The 16,580-nt window shown below is 37.9% G+C and overlaps 1 protein-coding gene across 1 annotated transcript in view; it reads right to left on the bottom strand.

Annotated features, from left to right (window-relative positions):
- Positions 1-16,580, bottom strand: part of PDHX (pyruvate dehydrogenase complex component X) — a 72,132-nt gene that overhangs the window by 24,463 nt on the left and 31,089 nt on the right. Inside the window, exons 4-5 of the mRNA XM_030332022.2 lie at positions 11,649-11,848; positions 8,074-8,172 (exon numbers count right to left, since the gene is read on the bottom strand). Of these exons, the coding sequence (XP_030187882.1) occupies positions 8,074-8,172; positions 11,649-11,848 (299 nt within the window). The remainder of the gene's footprint in view (positions 1-8,073; positions 8,173-11,648; positions 11,849-16,580) is intronic.

Raw genomic sequence — 16,580 nt, 5'->3', positions numbered from 1 at the left:
AAGGTACTGAAAAAGAGAGATGTCAAGGCTGTGATGCAAAATGAATTACTTGAGTTACACAAGCAAATCTTATCTGGTCTGCTGATTCATATTATTCACCCAATGGCTACAATATTTGGACATTTTCAAAAACCAAACAATTTGAATTATATCAAAGTTTTGGGCGTAGATATCTTTAAAAAGGAAATTAGTCCTTTTCTCGGGGGGGGTGTCATTTGGTAGACGAACAATTCTTAAACCATACTCTCATTCTTTATACTTGTCAAATAATTTTCACATGGCATTCAGAAAATGTCAAGTTTCTGATGACTTTTATTAGTATATTTACTAAATTACTGGATTTTCTAGTGTAAATAACCTTGTTATGGTCAGAAACTCATACCATTTTAAATATTGCTCAAAATGTTAACAGCATCATCTCATGAAATAAACCTACCCCACAGCATCATTCAGAATGAAAGATAACTAAACTAGTAACAGACTTACCCTGCATTAAAGGTATCTTTGTTTTTTAAAAGGATGTAAGTGGATGACTAAATATACCAAGCTTTCAATTTATGCTAAGTTATAGTGGGTATGAAATAGTACATTTTCTTAAACAAAATGCCTTCTCGAAAATTATAATACCTGACAATTTAAAAGAACTCTTTTCAAAAACAGAATTTTATAGTAAAAAAAAAAAAACGTTTTAATCTAAAAACTTTTTCAAAAAGGTTATGTAATCTAAAAACAACTTCAGGGTGACACTAATTTAAAGGCAATTTACATCCTTTAAATTTCTCAAACACGGTTAATTATTTGTTATTGTTTACTGAAAGAAATGCTGAGGGGAAAAACCTAGCATCTGCCGGGCATGTCTGAAATTATCCTTCCCTGAACAAAACCTTTTTACTTAATATGGCAACATGGTAGGCAGAATTCTGAGACGGATGACCCCAACATTCTTGTATACACAGAATTATTATCTGGTTACACACCCTGCATAATCCCTTGTGTAGGCCTGTGAGTATGATGGATGCCACTCCCATGATTAGGTTACATTATGTGACAAACGTGACGGATTTTGTACACACGATTCAGGTCCCAAATCAGCTGACATGAAGTTAATCAAAAAGCAAAAGGAAAATTACCCTGGCAGGATCAGACACATCAGATAAGCCCTTTAAAAGGAACCAGAAATTCTTTCAAGAAGAGATTTGAACGGAGAGAGACTCTCCTGCGGGCACCGGAGAAGCAAACAGGCATTTGTGAACAGCCCGGGGAGATGACCATGTGGCAAGGACCTGAAGGAGGTCTCGAGGAGCTAAGACCAGTCAGTCCTTGGCTAAGACCCAGTAAGGGGCTAGAGTCCAACAGCCCCAAGGAACTGAATTCAGCCAACAACCACGTGAGCCTGGAAGAGGACTCCAACCTTCAGATGAAGCCCAAGCCCTGGGCCAACACCTTGATTTCAACCTTGTGACTATAAGCTGAGAACCCAGCCATGCTGGGCCCTGGCTTCTGACCTACAGAATTGTTAGACGATAAATAAACGTTGTTTTAAGTTACTAAGCTTGTTGTAATTTGTTACGCAGTAACAGAAAATTGACCCAGGAAGGAATGCTCCAACCTGGGGCACATTATTAGAGGAATCCCCCAATGGGTCCTAATAGCATTTTTAGGAAGGAGGGTCCATGCTTTATACCCGGTCCAGAAAGGGGTGCATGGAGTTAACACCAAATATAACTTACTTGCTTCAAAGTTAAAGAGCTGACATTTAATATGAGAGGTCAGCTGACGAAGAAACCTTAAATGTTTTATCATCTTGGATCCCTAACTAAGCATTCAAAGTGGGAGTAAAAGGGGCACCTAGGTGGCTCAGTCGGTTAAGCATCCAACCTCAGCTCAGGTCATGATCTCGCAGTCGTGGGTTCAAGCCCCACGTCGGGCTCTGTGCTGACAGCTCGGAGGCCGGAGGCTGCTTAGGATTCTGTGTCTTCCTCTCTCTCTGCCCCTCCCCTGCTTGTGCTCTGTCTCTCTCTCTCTCTCTCTCTCAAAAATAAACATTAAAAAAAAATTTTTTTAAGTGGGAGTAAAAGTGGAAAAATTAGCCTCTAATGTATGTATTGTGTTTATGCTAATTACATAATTTCATACCAGGCCTGTGAGGGAGGTATTATTATTCCCAATTCAAAGATGAGTAAGTAGGCTCAGGGAGGTTAAATTCCAAGTCTAAGTCAGTATTTCTCAATCACCTACTCTGTTCCACGTGTCAAGGATACAGTGTTAAACAAGACACTTCCCATCAAACAGCTATTATTCTCTGTTATGTTAATCAGGCAAACAAATGACAGATAGTGATGTACTACGAAAAAAATAAAGCAGAATAACAGGATGAGTGATGGGTGAGGATGGGGGGCGCCTGGGTGGCTCAGTAGGGTAAGTGTCTGACTCTTGATTTCGGCTCAGGTCAGGATCTCACAGTTCATGAGACCGAGCCCTGCATCGGGCTCCATGCCGTCAGCGTGGATTCTCTCTCTCCATCTCTCTCTGCACCCTCCCCACCACTGCTTGCGCGCTCTCTCTCTCTCTCAAAATACATAAACTTAAAAAAAATAAATAAAATAGGGCAGATGGTCAGGGAATGCCTGAGGAGGTGGTATTCACGTGGAAAGATGAAGGAGCAAGCCTCGAGAAGAGCCCGGAGAAGGATGTTTCCAGGCAGGGAGAGCAGCCAGGGAAAAGGCCTCTCTTAAGGACAGAAGGCAGGTCAGCACGAAGAGAGCAGTGAACAAGGGGAGGGGGTTAAAAGATGAAGCTGGAGAGGTGGGCAGCAAGCAGCCGCCAGGGCTGGCATCAAACCCAGGTACGGCCAACTGCAAAGCCTGTGCACGTTCTACCACTTTTCTAACACCTCTATGCACATAGTATGCAAATATAAACCACGGCAGAGTCAGAATAATTTTTTCTCACATGAACACATCAGAATAGAATTCAGCACATCTAGGATTAACAGCAAGTCTGGGACTGAATGAAAAAATGCAATCTATGTAATCCAAAGCTAAACGTAGGCAGTGCTGGTTTTCAGGGCATGGACAACAACACGGTGACGGGAACAGAAAGGACTGGGGAGAGGAGATACGCGGCCTAGGGAATGACCTTGTGTACCGTTAAGGCCTTGAAGAACAAGCTTACTTCTGTTTGGAAATTAATTTTTAATTTAGATTTAGAACCAAAAGCACCAGTTCCCAGTTAATTATGATAACATTTACATATGAAGTAAATGACTGGCAGCATCATTTCTGGGGATTTATGCCATGAGCCAAAACCCTAGCCAGATAAATAAAAATATGAGCATGGATATATAAGGCCTCTCTGTTGATTCAGAAAAACGCCTTCAATAGAAGATACTTAGCTTTTAAAGGTTCTTACAAATCACAGCTGAACGTTACTAGTCTCTTCCCATTATATAAAATACATCTCTCTCACAAAACCTATTACTAATCTGGGTTTTAAATCAAATTACAGTTTAGTATCAGAGTGGCATATCTAAAATACATTTTATTTTCTTTATATGGGGATCACTAGTTTACTCTCAGTTATCACTTAAAAATAAGCAGATAAAAATAACAGGTAAAGAGACTAAAGAATCTAAAATGCCTGAATACACTGATTTAAGACTGGTCACACTAAACTGACACATCTTTATTTTTTTTTTAATTTTTTTTAATGTTTATTTATTTTTGAGAGAGAGCGCGTGCGAGAGCGAGCAGGGGAGGGGCAGAGAGAGAGGGAGACACAGAATCCAAAGCAGGCTCCAGGTTGAACTGTCAGCACATTGCCGGACGTGGGGCTCGAACCCATGAGCCGTGAGATCATGACCTGAGCCGCAGTCGGGCGCTCAACCGACTGAGCCACCAGATGCCCCTAAACTGATACTATCAGCATAGGTATTACTATTTTATCAAGAAAAAAAATAGTTTAGTTTCATTCTTGTAGTAATTAAGATTCTTGGGTAGAACAGCTCTTAGTAAAGAATAAAAGCAAGAAGTCATTAATCATAAACAAGAAAACAGAAAATCAATTCTGGCCACTGCTTCACAGTCAGCTTTTATTGCTAATTTCACACTTACATACCTCGTAAAATATAAATGTTAACTATTGTTTAATAACAGCCAACAATTTAGTTTTTATAATGTAGAGAATGATTTTAATGATTCTGTCCATGAAATAATTAATCAGACTGGATTGAAGAATTAGGTAGGCATTAAAAGCTCTAAAAATTAGGAGAAAAACAAATACACCACACACTTCTGCAGAACGGCAGAAGGCACCTTGGTGGTTCACTCAGGGTAGAATCTTCTCTACCAGGATCCCTTAGAGAGTAATTCATTTGGGTGGGCAATGACTTAGTTTTCAAAAGAAATACTACTACAAGAATGCTAGACACTTGCCTGTCACACTGGTCAGATTTTTGATGCTGTGATATGAATACAAACATTAACTACAGCTATGATTTAAGACACAGATATACCAAAGATGTTAGGTTACAGGCAAAGAACTTAAATATATTCTCTCTAAAGGTGGCCCCAGCGCTCGTTTTCCTAAAATACTACACACACAGGCAAAACAAAGTCCATATGCTTTTGAGCAACATATATTCTGAGCGATATGTTTGAGCAACATTAAAATAGCAAGCCTAACACTTAGGATCTACTTCATAAGTACAATGCATCAGACGCACTTCTTCAGCAGTTGGAACTGATTTTTCTATTCTACTTGCATTTTTAGTTAACAGTGGAAAAAGGAAGGATGTCCCTCCAAATTCCAAGAATGTGTGCTAAGGGATTTGGGGGGAAGCTTATGTCAAAGCCTGCAGTTTTTCAATCTTATCAGAATATGACATTTTTGTAGATGACAGCAAGTCAAAGTTTTTCCCAAAGTCCACCTTAATGTTAAACTTAAAACACAGGCATCTTTAGTAGCACACAAAGCAAAAATCCTGAATAATGCATGCTTTCAAGGATCTGTTTTTCCACGAAATCTTTTGTAATGTGTCAAATTTTGAAGACCAAAGGTTGACTCCCTTATGATGCAGAGTTAAAGAATAAGGACAGGAAAGAGAACTGGATATGAGGAGGAGGAAGATGGCAAAAACATTAAACATGTAACTCTATTTTAACAGTGCTGCCTTTGGGTATACAGCAAGACAATACCATTTTGTTCTCTTTAATAAATGTTACATTACTGTTATAACTTCAACTGAGGTTTAAAAAAAAAGGTATTTGGGGGCGCCTGGGTGTCTTGGTCAGTTAAGCGTCCGACTTTGGCTCAGGTCATGATCTCGCGGTCCATGAGTTCGAGCCCCGCGTCGGGCTCTGTGCTGACAGCTCAGAGCCTGGAGCCTGTTTCAGATTCTGTGTCTCTCTCTCTCTGACCCTCCCCCGTTCATGCTCTGTCTTTCTCTGTCTCAAAAATAAATAAACGTTAAAAAAAATTTTTTTTTAAAAATAAAAATAAAAAAAGGGATTTGTTCATCACATATGTATTAAGCACACATGGAAAGAGAAGGGAGAAATGAAGAAAGCACTATTTCATTCCTCTGCTGTCACACCAATGAACTGCCTTCTAAAATGTCACCTGATCACCAACTTCAAAGACTTTTCTCAGATCACACATTCTTAACTTTTTATCCAGTTCCTAGATATCCTCCAAAACAGGAATTTCAGCCTTCTAAAAGTTTACCTCCTGATTATTTCAATTATAACTACTGCTCTACTACCTACCAAACCTCCCTCTCTGGTTCCAAAGTGTTTCCTGCAAATAACATTCACCTCGCTGATCCTGATGCCTGCGAGGCTCATCAGCACTGATAATAAGCTTCAGAGCTACCCCATCACTCACGCCACTGAGACAAATACTTTCCCAAAGCCCTTATTGTATTTATGGAGCCAAAATTTCATGACCCGGATCAGAATCCCAACTTCAGTCCTTGACTGGTTGCTATCCTGGTCTATGCTCCACATTGTCCTTTACGAAGGCTTCTGAATTCTGTCCGTAGAACACTGTCTGCATCAGAAATCTCTCTTTTACTTCTTCCACACGCATTCAAGCATTTTTTATCTTTTACCTGAATTACTTTATAAGCCTATTAATTTATCTCCTTACCTCAAGTATTTTCCTACTCCAATTTATCTTATGCAAATATGCAAAATTAATCCTTCTAAGGTGCAGCTATGATTATTTTACATTTCACCAAATCTTACTCGATGACTAATGAATTAAATATAGAATCTTTGTCCCATCCCTCAGAAATATAGGTGAGTATCCCTGGTTATAAAGAAAGATGCTTTATCCCATTTTTACAGGGAGTTTACTGGAACATAGACTGGTAGATTAATAAAATTAAGGTATGAATAGTAGATACGAAATAGGGATTAATGTGGGAGAAAAACCAGGCTTAACTGGCTATCGAGATACTTAATTTTAATTTTTTATGGCTACGTTTTTAGGTCCTTTAACTAAAAATTCACAGCCTAGGATGCTCTTTTTCAGTCAGGAGTCAGGACAGCTGATTTCCTGCTCATGAAGTATGGCAGAACTTCACAGGATGTGTTTAAGAGAACCACACAGACACATGTTTGATGAGCAAATCAATAAGGCTATAATACAGATAAATGAGACTATCTAAGAATTAAGGAGGTACCGCTCCCCATAAAAATAATACACAAACATAAACTGATGCTTTAATGAAGACTAAAATAACCAATGGAAAAAAAAAAAAAAAAGGTCCCTTGGTCCAGCACTGCCACTTAATAGTTTCATAACCCTTGCCCCATCGCAACTTAAAAACTTTTAAGCCAGTATCACCGATCACTTTTTATCAATATTATATGAACAGGGAATAAGCATATTGTTTTAAGACATTAACTCAATTTGAAGAATTTAATATTACTGCCATAGAAATATAACATATAACACTACTGCAATTTTACATTAGTTCATATGCCTAAAGGATTAACCTTTGTCTTCCCAATAGACCAAGTTTGAATAGAGCAGGCGCTATCTGTTCTCATACACTCCTGAAAGAAACAAAATTTAAACAAATGGTAAAACATATCAGTGTTCTTGAACAGGAAGACTCAGGATCATCAAGATATCACTTCTTCCCCAACGTAACTTACAATGCGATACAATCCCAATAAAAACACCATCATCCCCCTGCGGAGTCCCGTCAGCAGGGCAAATGAATGGTTTAAAATTCATTTGGAAGAATAATAAAATACGAATAAACCAAGAAAACTGGTCTATTGAAAAAGAAGAGCAAGGATAACTCTATCAAATTTTAAATCTTACTTGAGAATATTTATAATTAAGAGTGTGGTACTAAGCAAGTGAGGTACTAACTCATGGACAGTGAGATCAGTGCAACAGAAGACCTAAGAGGGCCAACTGCATATGGAAATCTCTTTGGTCATATCATTGACTAAATTCCAAACAGATAAGAATGAAAGTATTTTTAAAAGTATATATCTAGGTTTTAAAAATTTAAATGTGATCGCTAACTTATTTCAAGTAAACGTAAAACAATACAAAGGTTCACCACTCTGCACTCTAATTTTCTGCATTTATCACCATTTCTAAGGATCTGGCTTTGTTACCAAATTAGAACTGTTCTTCACTAATGCTGTAATTATTCAGAAACAACCCTTGCACAGAATATAATTTTACACTGCCAAAGCAATTAAAAATACAAAAGAACAGTATACATCCTTTTAAATCTTAACACTGAATAAGCTCTTCTTAAAATACTTTCAGAAAAGGATGATCATGATAAATAATGGAATTGGTTGTTACAAAAAGCACAAACAGGGGCACCTGGGTGGCTTGGTTGGTTAAACGTCTGACTCTTGATTTCAGCTCAGGTCATGATCTCACAGTTTTGGGAGTTTGAGCCCCGTGTCGGGCTTTGCGTTGACAGTGCAGAGCCTTGCTTGGGACTCTCTTTCTGTCCCCCTCCCCTCTCTGTCTCTCTCTAAATAAATAAACTTAAAAAAAGTTTTTTTAATTAAAAAAAAAAAAGCACAAACATACTCTTTAGTGAATATCCCCCGAGGGCCAGTGGCTGTGCCCTGGCTAGCATCCAGGGAGTGTTTTTCCAGAATATTACGGGCAGCTGGACTTAAACGGAACCTAAAAAGAAAACACGAAGAGATTAAGGAAACCAATAAACACTTAAATTTGAATCAAATGTACATAAACGTCAACAATTTTGCTGAAACTTAGAAAAATAAAAACTTACAATGAAATTAAAATGATTCCCAGAGATAGTCACGGTAAAATAAATTAATCTGTACGAATCTGGTTTACTTTACTACCAAAACATTTCATACAAAGTTACTTAGTTACTATTTCAAAATACTCTTTCAATAAGAGTAAATATTCAGGGTGCCTGGGTGGCTCAATCGGTTGAGTGTCCAACTCTTAATTTCAGCTCAGGTCATGATTGCAGGGTCATGACCCTGTGTCATGAGGATTGTCAAGGATTGAGCCCTGCATTGGGCTCCACGCTGAGCCTGCTTAAGATTCTCATTCTCTCTCTCTCTGTCTGTCTCTCTGTCTGTCTGTCTCTCCCCCTCTGCCCACCTCCCCTGCTCTCACTCTCTCTTTCAAAAAAAAAAAAAAAAAAAAAAAAAAAAAAAATAAATATTCAAAAGAGGAGAGCTTCTATTTCAAGTAATAATTTTTCAAATGGTTCCTAATCAAACACATCAATACGGAACTAGATAAATCATTCCTTCATTTTTTCTGTGTGGTAAAAATACACAAAATTTACAATTTAAAACATTTTTAGGTGTACAATTGAGTGGCATAAAGTACAATTACACCAGCCATCTCCAGAACTTTCATTCTCCCAAACTGAAACTCTGTCCCCATTAAACACTAACTCCCCACTCCCCTAGCTCCCAGCAGACAGCTTCCTACTCTCTTTACCAATTTGACTACTCTGGGTAATTCACGTAAGTGGAATCATATTACATCTGTCTTTTTGTGGTTGGCTTATTTTACTTAGCATAATGTCTTCAAGGTTCATCCATGTCATGGTATATGTGTCAGTGTTTCCATTCTTTCCAAAGCTGAATAACATTTCATTGTATGTATACGGCACATTTTGGACACATGAGTTGTTCCCATCTTTTGGCTACTGTGAGTAACACTGCTATACATGGTTATACAAATATCTCTGAGTTCCTGCTTTCAACTTTTTTGAGTATATACCGAGAAAAGGAATTGCTTGAGTATATACTGAGAAAAGGATCATATGGTAATTCTATTTTTAATTTTCTAGGAACTGCCATGCTGTTTTCCAGTGATTGCACCATTTTACATTCCTACCAACAGCGCACAACTGTCGTAATTTCTCTGTCAACACATTATCATTTTTTTTTTTTTTAACAATAGCCAATCCAATGAATGTGAAATGGTAGCTCGCTGTGGCATTGACTGGCAATTCCCTAATGATTAGGGACACTGAGCATCTTTTCACATGTTTATTGGCCATTCATACATCTTCTTTGGACAAAATATATATTTGAGTACTTGGCCTATTTTTTTAAAAAATTTTCTAATGTTTATTTATTTTTGAGAGACAGAGACACAGAGCACCAGTGGGGGAGGGGCAGAGAGAGGGAGACCCAGAATCCGAAGCAGGCTCCAGGCTCTGAGCTGTCAGCACAGAGCCCGACGCGGGGTCCGAACCTGCAAACGGGGAGATCATGACCTGAGCCGAAGTCAGACGTTTAACCAACTGAGCCACCCAGGCCCCCCTACTTTGCCTATTTTAATTGAATTGTTTGTTTTGTTGTTGTTGAACTGTATCCTTTTTATACTTTTAAAAGACATTAGTATTTACATGAAAGCATTATTTTAGATTTACTCCAAAGAGTTAAGAGGCAAAACACTTACGTTGATTATTAGACATGAAAACTGAGACATACCAAAAGGCCACACAACTACTGAGTGTCCACTCTTCGATTATGACCTTTAGGCAAAGCAGCGGGTACAAATAACTATACAGTTTGATAAAGATGTGAAAATTGAAAACTGAATAAAAGGGGCTGGGTCCAGAAGTGTGTAACTAAAAAATGGAGAGGAAGGAACGTGGTACTTGCTCCATTTTAGGGAAACAGCTCTAGGCAATATGGACTCAGTGCTATCAAATCTTTAGATTTTTCAGAAGAAACTGAAATTTTAGATTTTTGGTAAGATTAACTATAACCAATTCAAAACTTTTATTTAAGAAAATCACCGTGTGGGCCAACACTGTGCGGTTCACAGGTCTACTGCTTTATAACCTACACTCCCGGGTCTCAGACTCATTAAGTCTGAGTGATGGATCGTCACAGAATGACGGAGTACACACTGTGGTCTCTGCAACAGGAGAAGAGCAGTGAACACAGCCAGGAGCCTGCCTCTGATTTTCATGGTAAATGAAGGGAAGTTAAAGCAATGCAGTCAGAAGTGCTGTGTAAACGGTGACGGGAATTTACAACTCAGCACTTCAAAATCACTGTGGATTTTTTTTCTGACAAAAGCTGACATTGGTAAGCTGAAGGAAAAAATTTTTAAAAAAGGAAAAATTCTAAAAAAACAAACAAAAAAAAAACCAAAAAAAAAACAAAAAAAAAAAAACAAAAAAAATAAAAAGGAAAAATTCTGCACTTTTATTTAAGTTTGAAAGTGGTTCATAAGAGGACCCTTCTCGATGAAGAGCTTTTTCTTATAAAGTAATTTTGTATAATTATAGAGAATGTTAAAAGAAATAAATGAACTTGTTAGAATTTTCTGAGTCCATCCATTTAAGCTATGCAAAGCTGAAATGAAATGGTGTTTACTAAGTGTATTATACAGGGATAAAATTGAGCTCTAATCTGTGTCAGACACTCACATGCAGAATAGTTGCAAAGAAATGCATGTTAAGATGCTAATTCCATTTTACTTAAAAAAAATTTTTTAATGTTTATTTTTTGAGAGACACAGAGAGGGAGAGACAGAGAGAGAGAGAGAGAGAGAGAGAGAGAGAAAATGAATGAGTGGGGGAGGGGCAGATAGAGAGGGAGATATAGAATCTGAAGCAGACTCCAGGCCCTGAGCTGTCAGCACAGACCTCGACATGGGGCTTGAACTCAGGAACTGTGAGATCATGACCTGAGCCGAAGTCGGAGGCTTAACTGACTGAGCCACCCAGGCACTCCTGCTAATTCCATTTTACATCAGTTATACATTTAAAACTGGAATTCACATTATGGTAACTAGAATTCCATGGATGAAAACATGATCTGAAATTTGGTATATTCCATCCCAGAAGGCTAAAACCTAATTCAAGTTCAACATGGACAACACAGACTGCTTTGTTCTCCACCAGGTGAGCAGAGCTTTCCTACTACATGGAACAGGGCAGGTATTCAAGAACTATTTGTTTGTTGAATGAACAATGACATAAAATAATCATTCCTAGGCGTCAGTTACCTAAGAGAAAAAAAGGAAGATCAGCCACTTCATATATAAGGTACAAAGATGTTTGATAATGATTAAGATACCCTAGGAGTTGCCATCACTTTTGGTTTGGTTTTGTTTTTTTACGTCAGCATCCAAATAAACATACTCACTGCAGTTTTCCCGGTATATGTTCCTTTTTGACAGGAGTAGAAATCTGTGGTTCTGGCGAGGGGCAAGGCACTGATGGTTTTGAAGCTGGTGATGGAGGACCTACATCTTTGGGGATTTCAACATGTTTCCAATCTTCTCCTTCTTCAACTAGCAAACCAATTAGTGCACCTAGCCGTATATTTTTAGATCCTTCTTCAACCTATATTTCAAAAAGAAAATAACTGCAGAGATGGAAAGGCTCATGACCTCACCAAGTAGTTTACATAATTCTGTACTGATTAGAAAGATCTTAATTTGAGCTAAAATCTGCTCCCAAGTCAGCCTGCCTCCTCCTTCCACCCACCACCGTCCTTTCCTGCCTTCCCCCATGTATGCCTTCCTTCACCATTCTCCCTCTCCCAGTTATTCATGCGACAGCCTGAAAAAAAAATCCAGAATCTCTTCTCTGACAGCTTTCACATATGTAAGAGTGATCATACCATCTTCCTTTTGATGTCAATCGTACAAATCCAAACAGGAGACTATGGTTTTATCCTTCAACTACTTGTCTTTCCCAGACAGTTTCTACACAATGGCTTAGGAATTCCAGGAGCTCACAAGGAATTAACTCTCCTAAGTGAGTCCTACTGACTAATGTTAACATAAAATATATTCAGTGAACAGTCTCTGGAGAAAAGAATATCCCATCGTATAAACAGAATTGGTTAACTACTCTGGTTAATGTTGGTTTCTGTCTTTCCCTATATTTAATTTTTTCCCTATGTATCTATTTACAAAACCTGAGAAATAAAATAAAACCCCATGAATTTTTACAAGTACAACAGAAACACACTGGTGACTCAACTAATCAAACAATTTTTCATAGATAATGTCAATTAAAAGAATAAATAAGATTGAAATTAAAAAAAAATGTATTTTAAACATTTCAGCAGCATTCATTTATAAAGGAAGAGTTGCTTTTTATTTAGTTAGTAAGATAAGTCCCTAGAGAACCTTCAGATGACAATGTTTTTAAGTTCAGTACCGGAAGAAAATGTCATTCCTTTAAAATTTGTATTATTCTCTTTCAATTACATTAAATAAAGTTCATTACCGATGTAATGTAGTGAATAATAGAATGAGAGGCTGTAGGATGTTCACTAATAGAGTAATTATAAGAGCTTAACTCCTAAAATGGGTATGACATTTCTGATTAACATTAATTTTGATGATTATCAGTATATGCACTAGTCTAAAAATAAATAAGGCATAAGTTCTGGAAGTTAGGAAGCTTTCAAAGTTTACTAATTACTGATGGAGAAGAACAGAAATAACACTTGGATGAAGCTAAATACATATATAAGACACAGGTACATAAGATAAGGACATTTCATGAAGTGCAACCTGTGAAAAAAACACAAAACAACCCAAGAACAATTTGTTTAGCTGTCTGTCACATACTGAAAAGTTTTAGTTCTGTGGACTACTCATTTTTTTTTTTTTACTATTATGTCAAAAGGATAAATTAATATTATTTCAAATAAAATTTTTGTTTTAAAACAAAAAATACACTCAACATGGATCAAGAGTGGACAGGAGGGGAGTGCCCCATTGGTAAGGGTTGGAAAGTTGCGCTTGAAGGGCCAGCAGGAGACTGGCAGGACTGGGGAGCGGACAGTGGACGGCAGGACAGCAACGAAAGCGAAAATAGGCAGGAAGGCCTGGGGCAAACCTATTTCTCCACAGGACCACACACAGGCTGCTGAACTCCATCTCCAGACACAGACCCCAGGGATGGGGCCTCCTTCTTTACAAGAGACATTCCCATAGGCTGAAATGAATCACGGGCAAATGTGCTCCATACTGCCCACCGGAGCTTCCTCAGTGTATCCGCTAATAGGAGATGCTGAAGTCAGCAGAATTTCCCAACAGAGAAATTATTTGAGGGGGTTCACTCCACTCAAGGTGCTGGGAAAAACTGTATTTTGATTGTGGTGTTAAAAAATAATAAGTTAAGCAATTATTTAAATATTTTCTTCTGTAAAATAGGACAGTGTGAGAGCTGCTGAGAACAGAAGGAGCATGCACTGCGGTCAGTGGCGTTGAGCCGAGTCGCATGGCTGACTTGGTTTGAAAACTTAGTAACAATTTTCTATCATGGTTCAAACAATTATACAGCTTTAAACTGTATTCTTTAATATACACACTTTAACTCATGTGCACAATGAACTTTGGTCTAAAAGGAAGGCACATAGAGGCGCCCGGGTGGCTCCGTCGGTTAAGCGTCCGACTTCGGCTCAGGTCATGATCTCGCAGTCAGTGAGTTTGAGCCCCGCATCGGGCTCTGGGCCGACAGCTGGGAGCCTGGAGCCTGCTTCGGATTCTGTGTCTCCCTCTCTCTCTGCTCCTCCCCCACTCAGCTCTGTCTTTCTCTGTCTCAAAGATGCATAAATGTTAAAAAAAATTTTTTTTAAAGGAAGACACATAAGAAATACTGACATTGACAACAAATCAATGGCAAGCTAAAAATGCACAGCGGGGAGAAAAAAAAACACTCATTAAGTCTTTGAGTAACAGTTTGGCATTCAATTGCCAGGCACTGTTCTAGCACTGTGTCAACTCATTTAATTCTCCTAACAACATTACAAGGTAAGTGCTATTATTATTCATTTTCAGATGAGGAAACTGAAGCACAGAAAGGTTAAATGACTTGCTCAATAAGGGAGGAAAGGGACCTAACAATAAAAATTATATTGAAAAACTACAGTCTTTAAAAAAACACCAGTGACACAGTATTAGAGTGAGATGCAGCTAAGAAATTGGAGAACACAAATAGTACCAAAAATAATGAATCTTTGTTTTTTAATTTTCGGATGATCAAGTAAGCCCTGTCCAACGTGGAGCTTCAACTCACGACCCCGAGATCAAGAGTCACCTGCTCCACCGACTAAGCCAGCCAGGTGTCCCTAAAGCAAGTACGTTTTACAATTTTGCTTTAATATGCATGGATTTCAGAAAAAAATCTATTCTTGAAAATTGTTTTGAATAGTAATGGTCTACCAATATTATAAAATCTATCAGTGAATGTTTTGCTAGTCAATAAATTAAAATTTCAAAAAATTATAGAAGTTCAAATAATCTTCACATCCCCACCCTTTTCACCGTCAAAAGTATCCTGGTTTGTAACAAATCATATAAGAAGCCAAACCGGACGATCTTTAATAAATTCTCCAAATATGTCATCCTAATATGCTATTTTATTTATTTATCACTTAAAACACGTGCTGTCCAATTTGCCAGATAAATTTAAGACTAAGCTTATGAACGGGCATGTGTGTAAAAATTTAAGGTTTTCCCCACAGCAATTTACCAGTGATTAAATAAGACTTTTTAACAACTCCCTCATTAACTGAGCTAAACTGGAAATGAATCCTAAAATTATCTACACTGACAGCAATTGCTCTTTATTAACATTATTGAGAGCTTCTAAGCTTTTTTCTGGTTCTAATTAAAATGTAATAATTATTAGTTTATATCTAAAATGGAAATCAGATGCAAAAATTACGAAAGAGAAGAGAATGAAATTGGGCAGGGGGAGGAGAAGAATACAAAAACCTCTCAAAGACTATGCAAACAAACCTCCATGAAGAGCAAAACAGACAATAATTTCTAATTGTTTCAAAAACGTGGGCAAACTAAAAACTAGAGCTTTTTGTCATCACTTGCCTTTTAATGAGATCAATCATCCAACTCCTTGACTCTGAAAGTAAAGATCTCTTATATGTATTCTTATTAAAATCATTTTATTATTTGCTCATATGAGAATTATTCCACAGTGAAAGACAGGTGTAACTGGCAGGAGGGTGGGAGGGCTGAGAGTGGAGTAGGGTGAAAGACTAAAAATCCCCAGTAACATCACCTTGATTTTTTTCACCAGAAAACTGTGTACATTAGGACATGAATATACTCCCATTCCTATTACCCAAAACGCATGTGGAATAATAATAAAGCCACAAGGCCCTAAAATATACATACAATCTTTTCTTTGGCAAGGAAGTAGCCATTTGTGCTGCTAAAGCCATTATCAATCACATACTCCCACTAGGCCCCCTACCTTTTCAGAGCATTAGGGGCCAGATGAATAGGCACTACCGACCTATAACACTGTTAGCAATGTGAAATGCATTACAAAGCAGCTAAGCGGGAAAAGCTATCAATTCTGAAAGACTTTCATAGTCAAAGGACCCAGAGCTAGGTCTAAGAACACAGCTTGCCAAAAGCATACACAATAAAACGTAGCTGGGTTTGTTACATATTGTAATTCAAGCAATCTTTTCCTTTTTCAAACTCTGCATAAATTAGTTAGAAACTATTTTTTTAATTTTTTTAATGTTTGTTTATTATTTTGAGAGAGACAGAGAGAGAGAGAGAGAGAGAGAGAGAGAGCAGAGCATGAACGGGGGAGGGGCAGAGAGAGGGAGACAGAATCTGAAGCAGGCTCCAGGCGCTGAGCTGTCAGCACAGAGCCCAACACGGAGCTCGAACCCACGGACCATGAGATCATGACCTGAGCCGAAGTCGGATGCTTTTGGTATGAATATTTATATTTTCCTTATTACGAAGGTATAGAAATTTTAGTTTTCCATTCATATTTCCTCCAAGGAAGTATTTTCAATAATGTGTTTTAACGTGGCTGTTAATATTGTAGATGACAAGTAAAGAAAGTTTGATAATCAGAATGTAAAAAGCAACATTTAAATGACTAGAAAAAAGGGGAAAGGTTTCTAGTAGAAAACACGAATGGAAAACTATACATAGATCTACATCTAAATAGACTGTAACATTCCAAAGTGTAGCCTCTGGATAAAATGTACAAAGGAAGGTGTTCTATCCATGCCCAAAACAGAGGTGAGCTGGTGTCTCAGAACTGAAAACCCATCAACAATGGACTA

The sequence above is a fragment of the Lynx canadensis genome, chromosome D1 (assembly GCF_007474595.2).
Source record: "Lynx canadensis isolate LIC74 chromosome D1, mLynCan4.pri.v2, whole genome shotgun sequence".
NCBI lineage: Eukaryota > Metazoa > Chordata > Mammalia > Carnivora > Felidae > Lynx > Lynx canadensis.
Note: the sequence above shows the minus strand (reverse complement) of the source record. Positions and strands in the feature narration are given on the sequence as shown.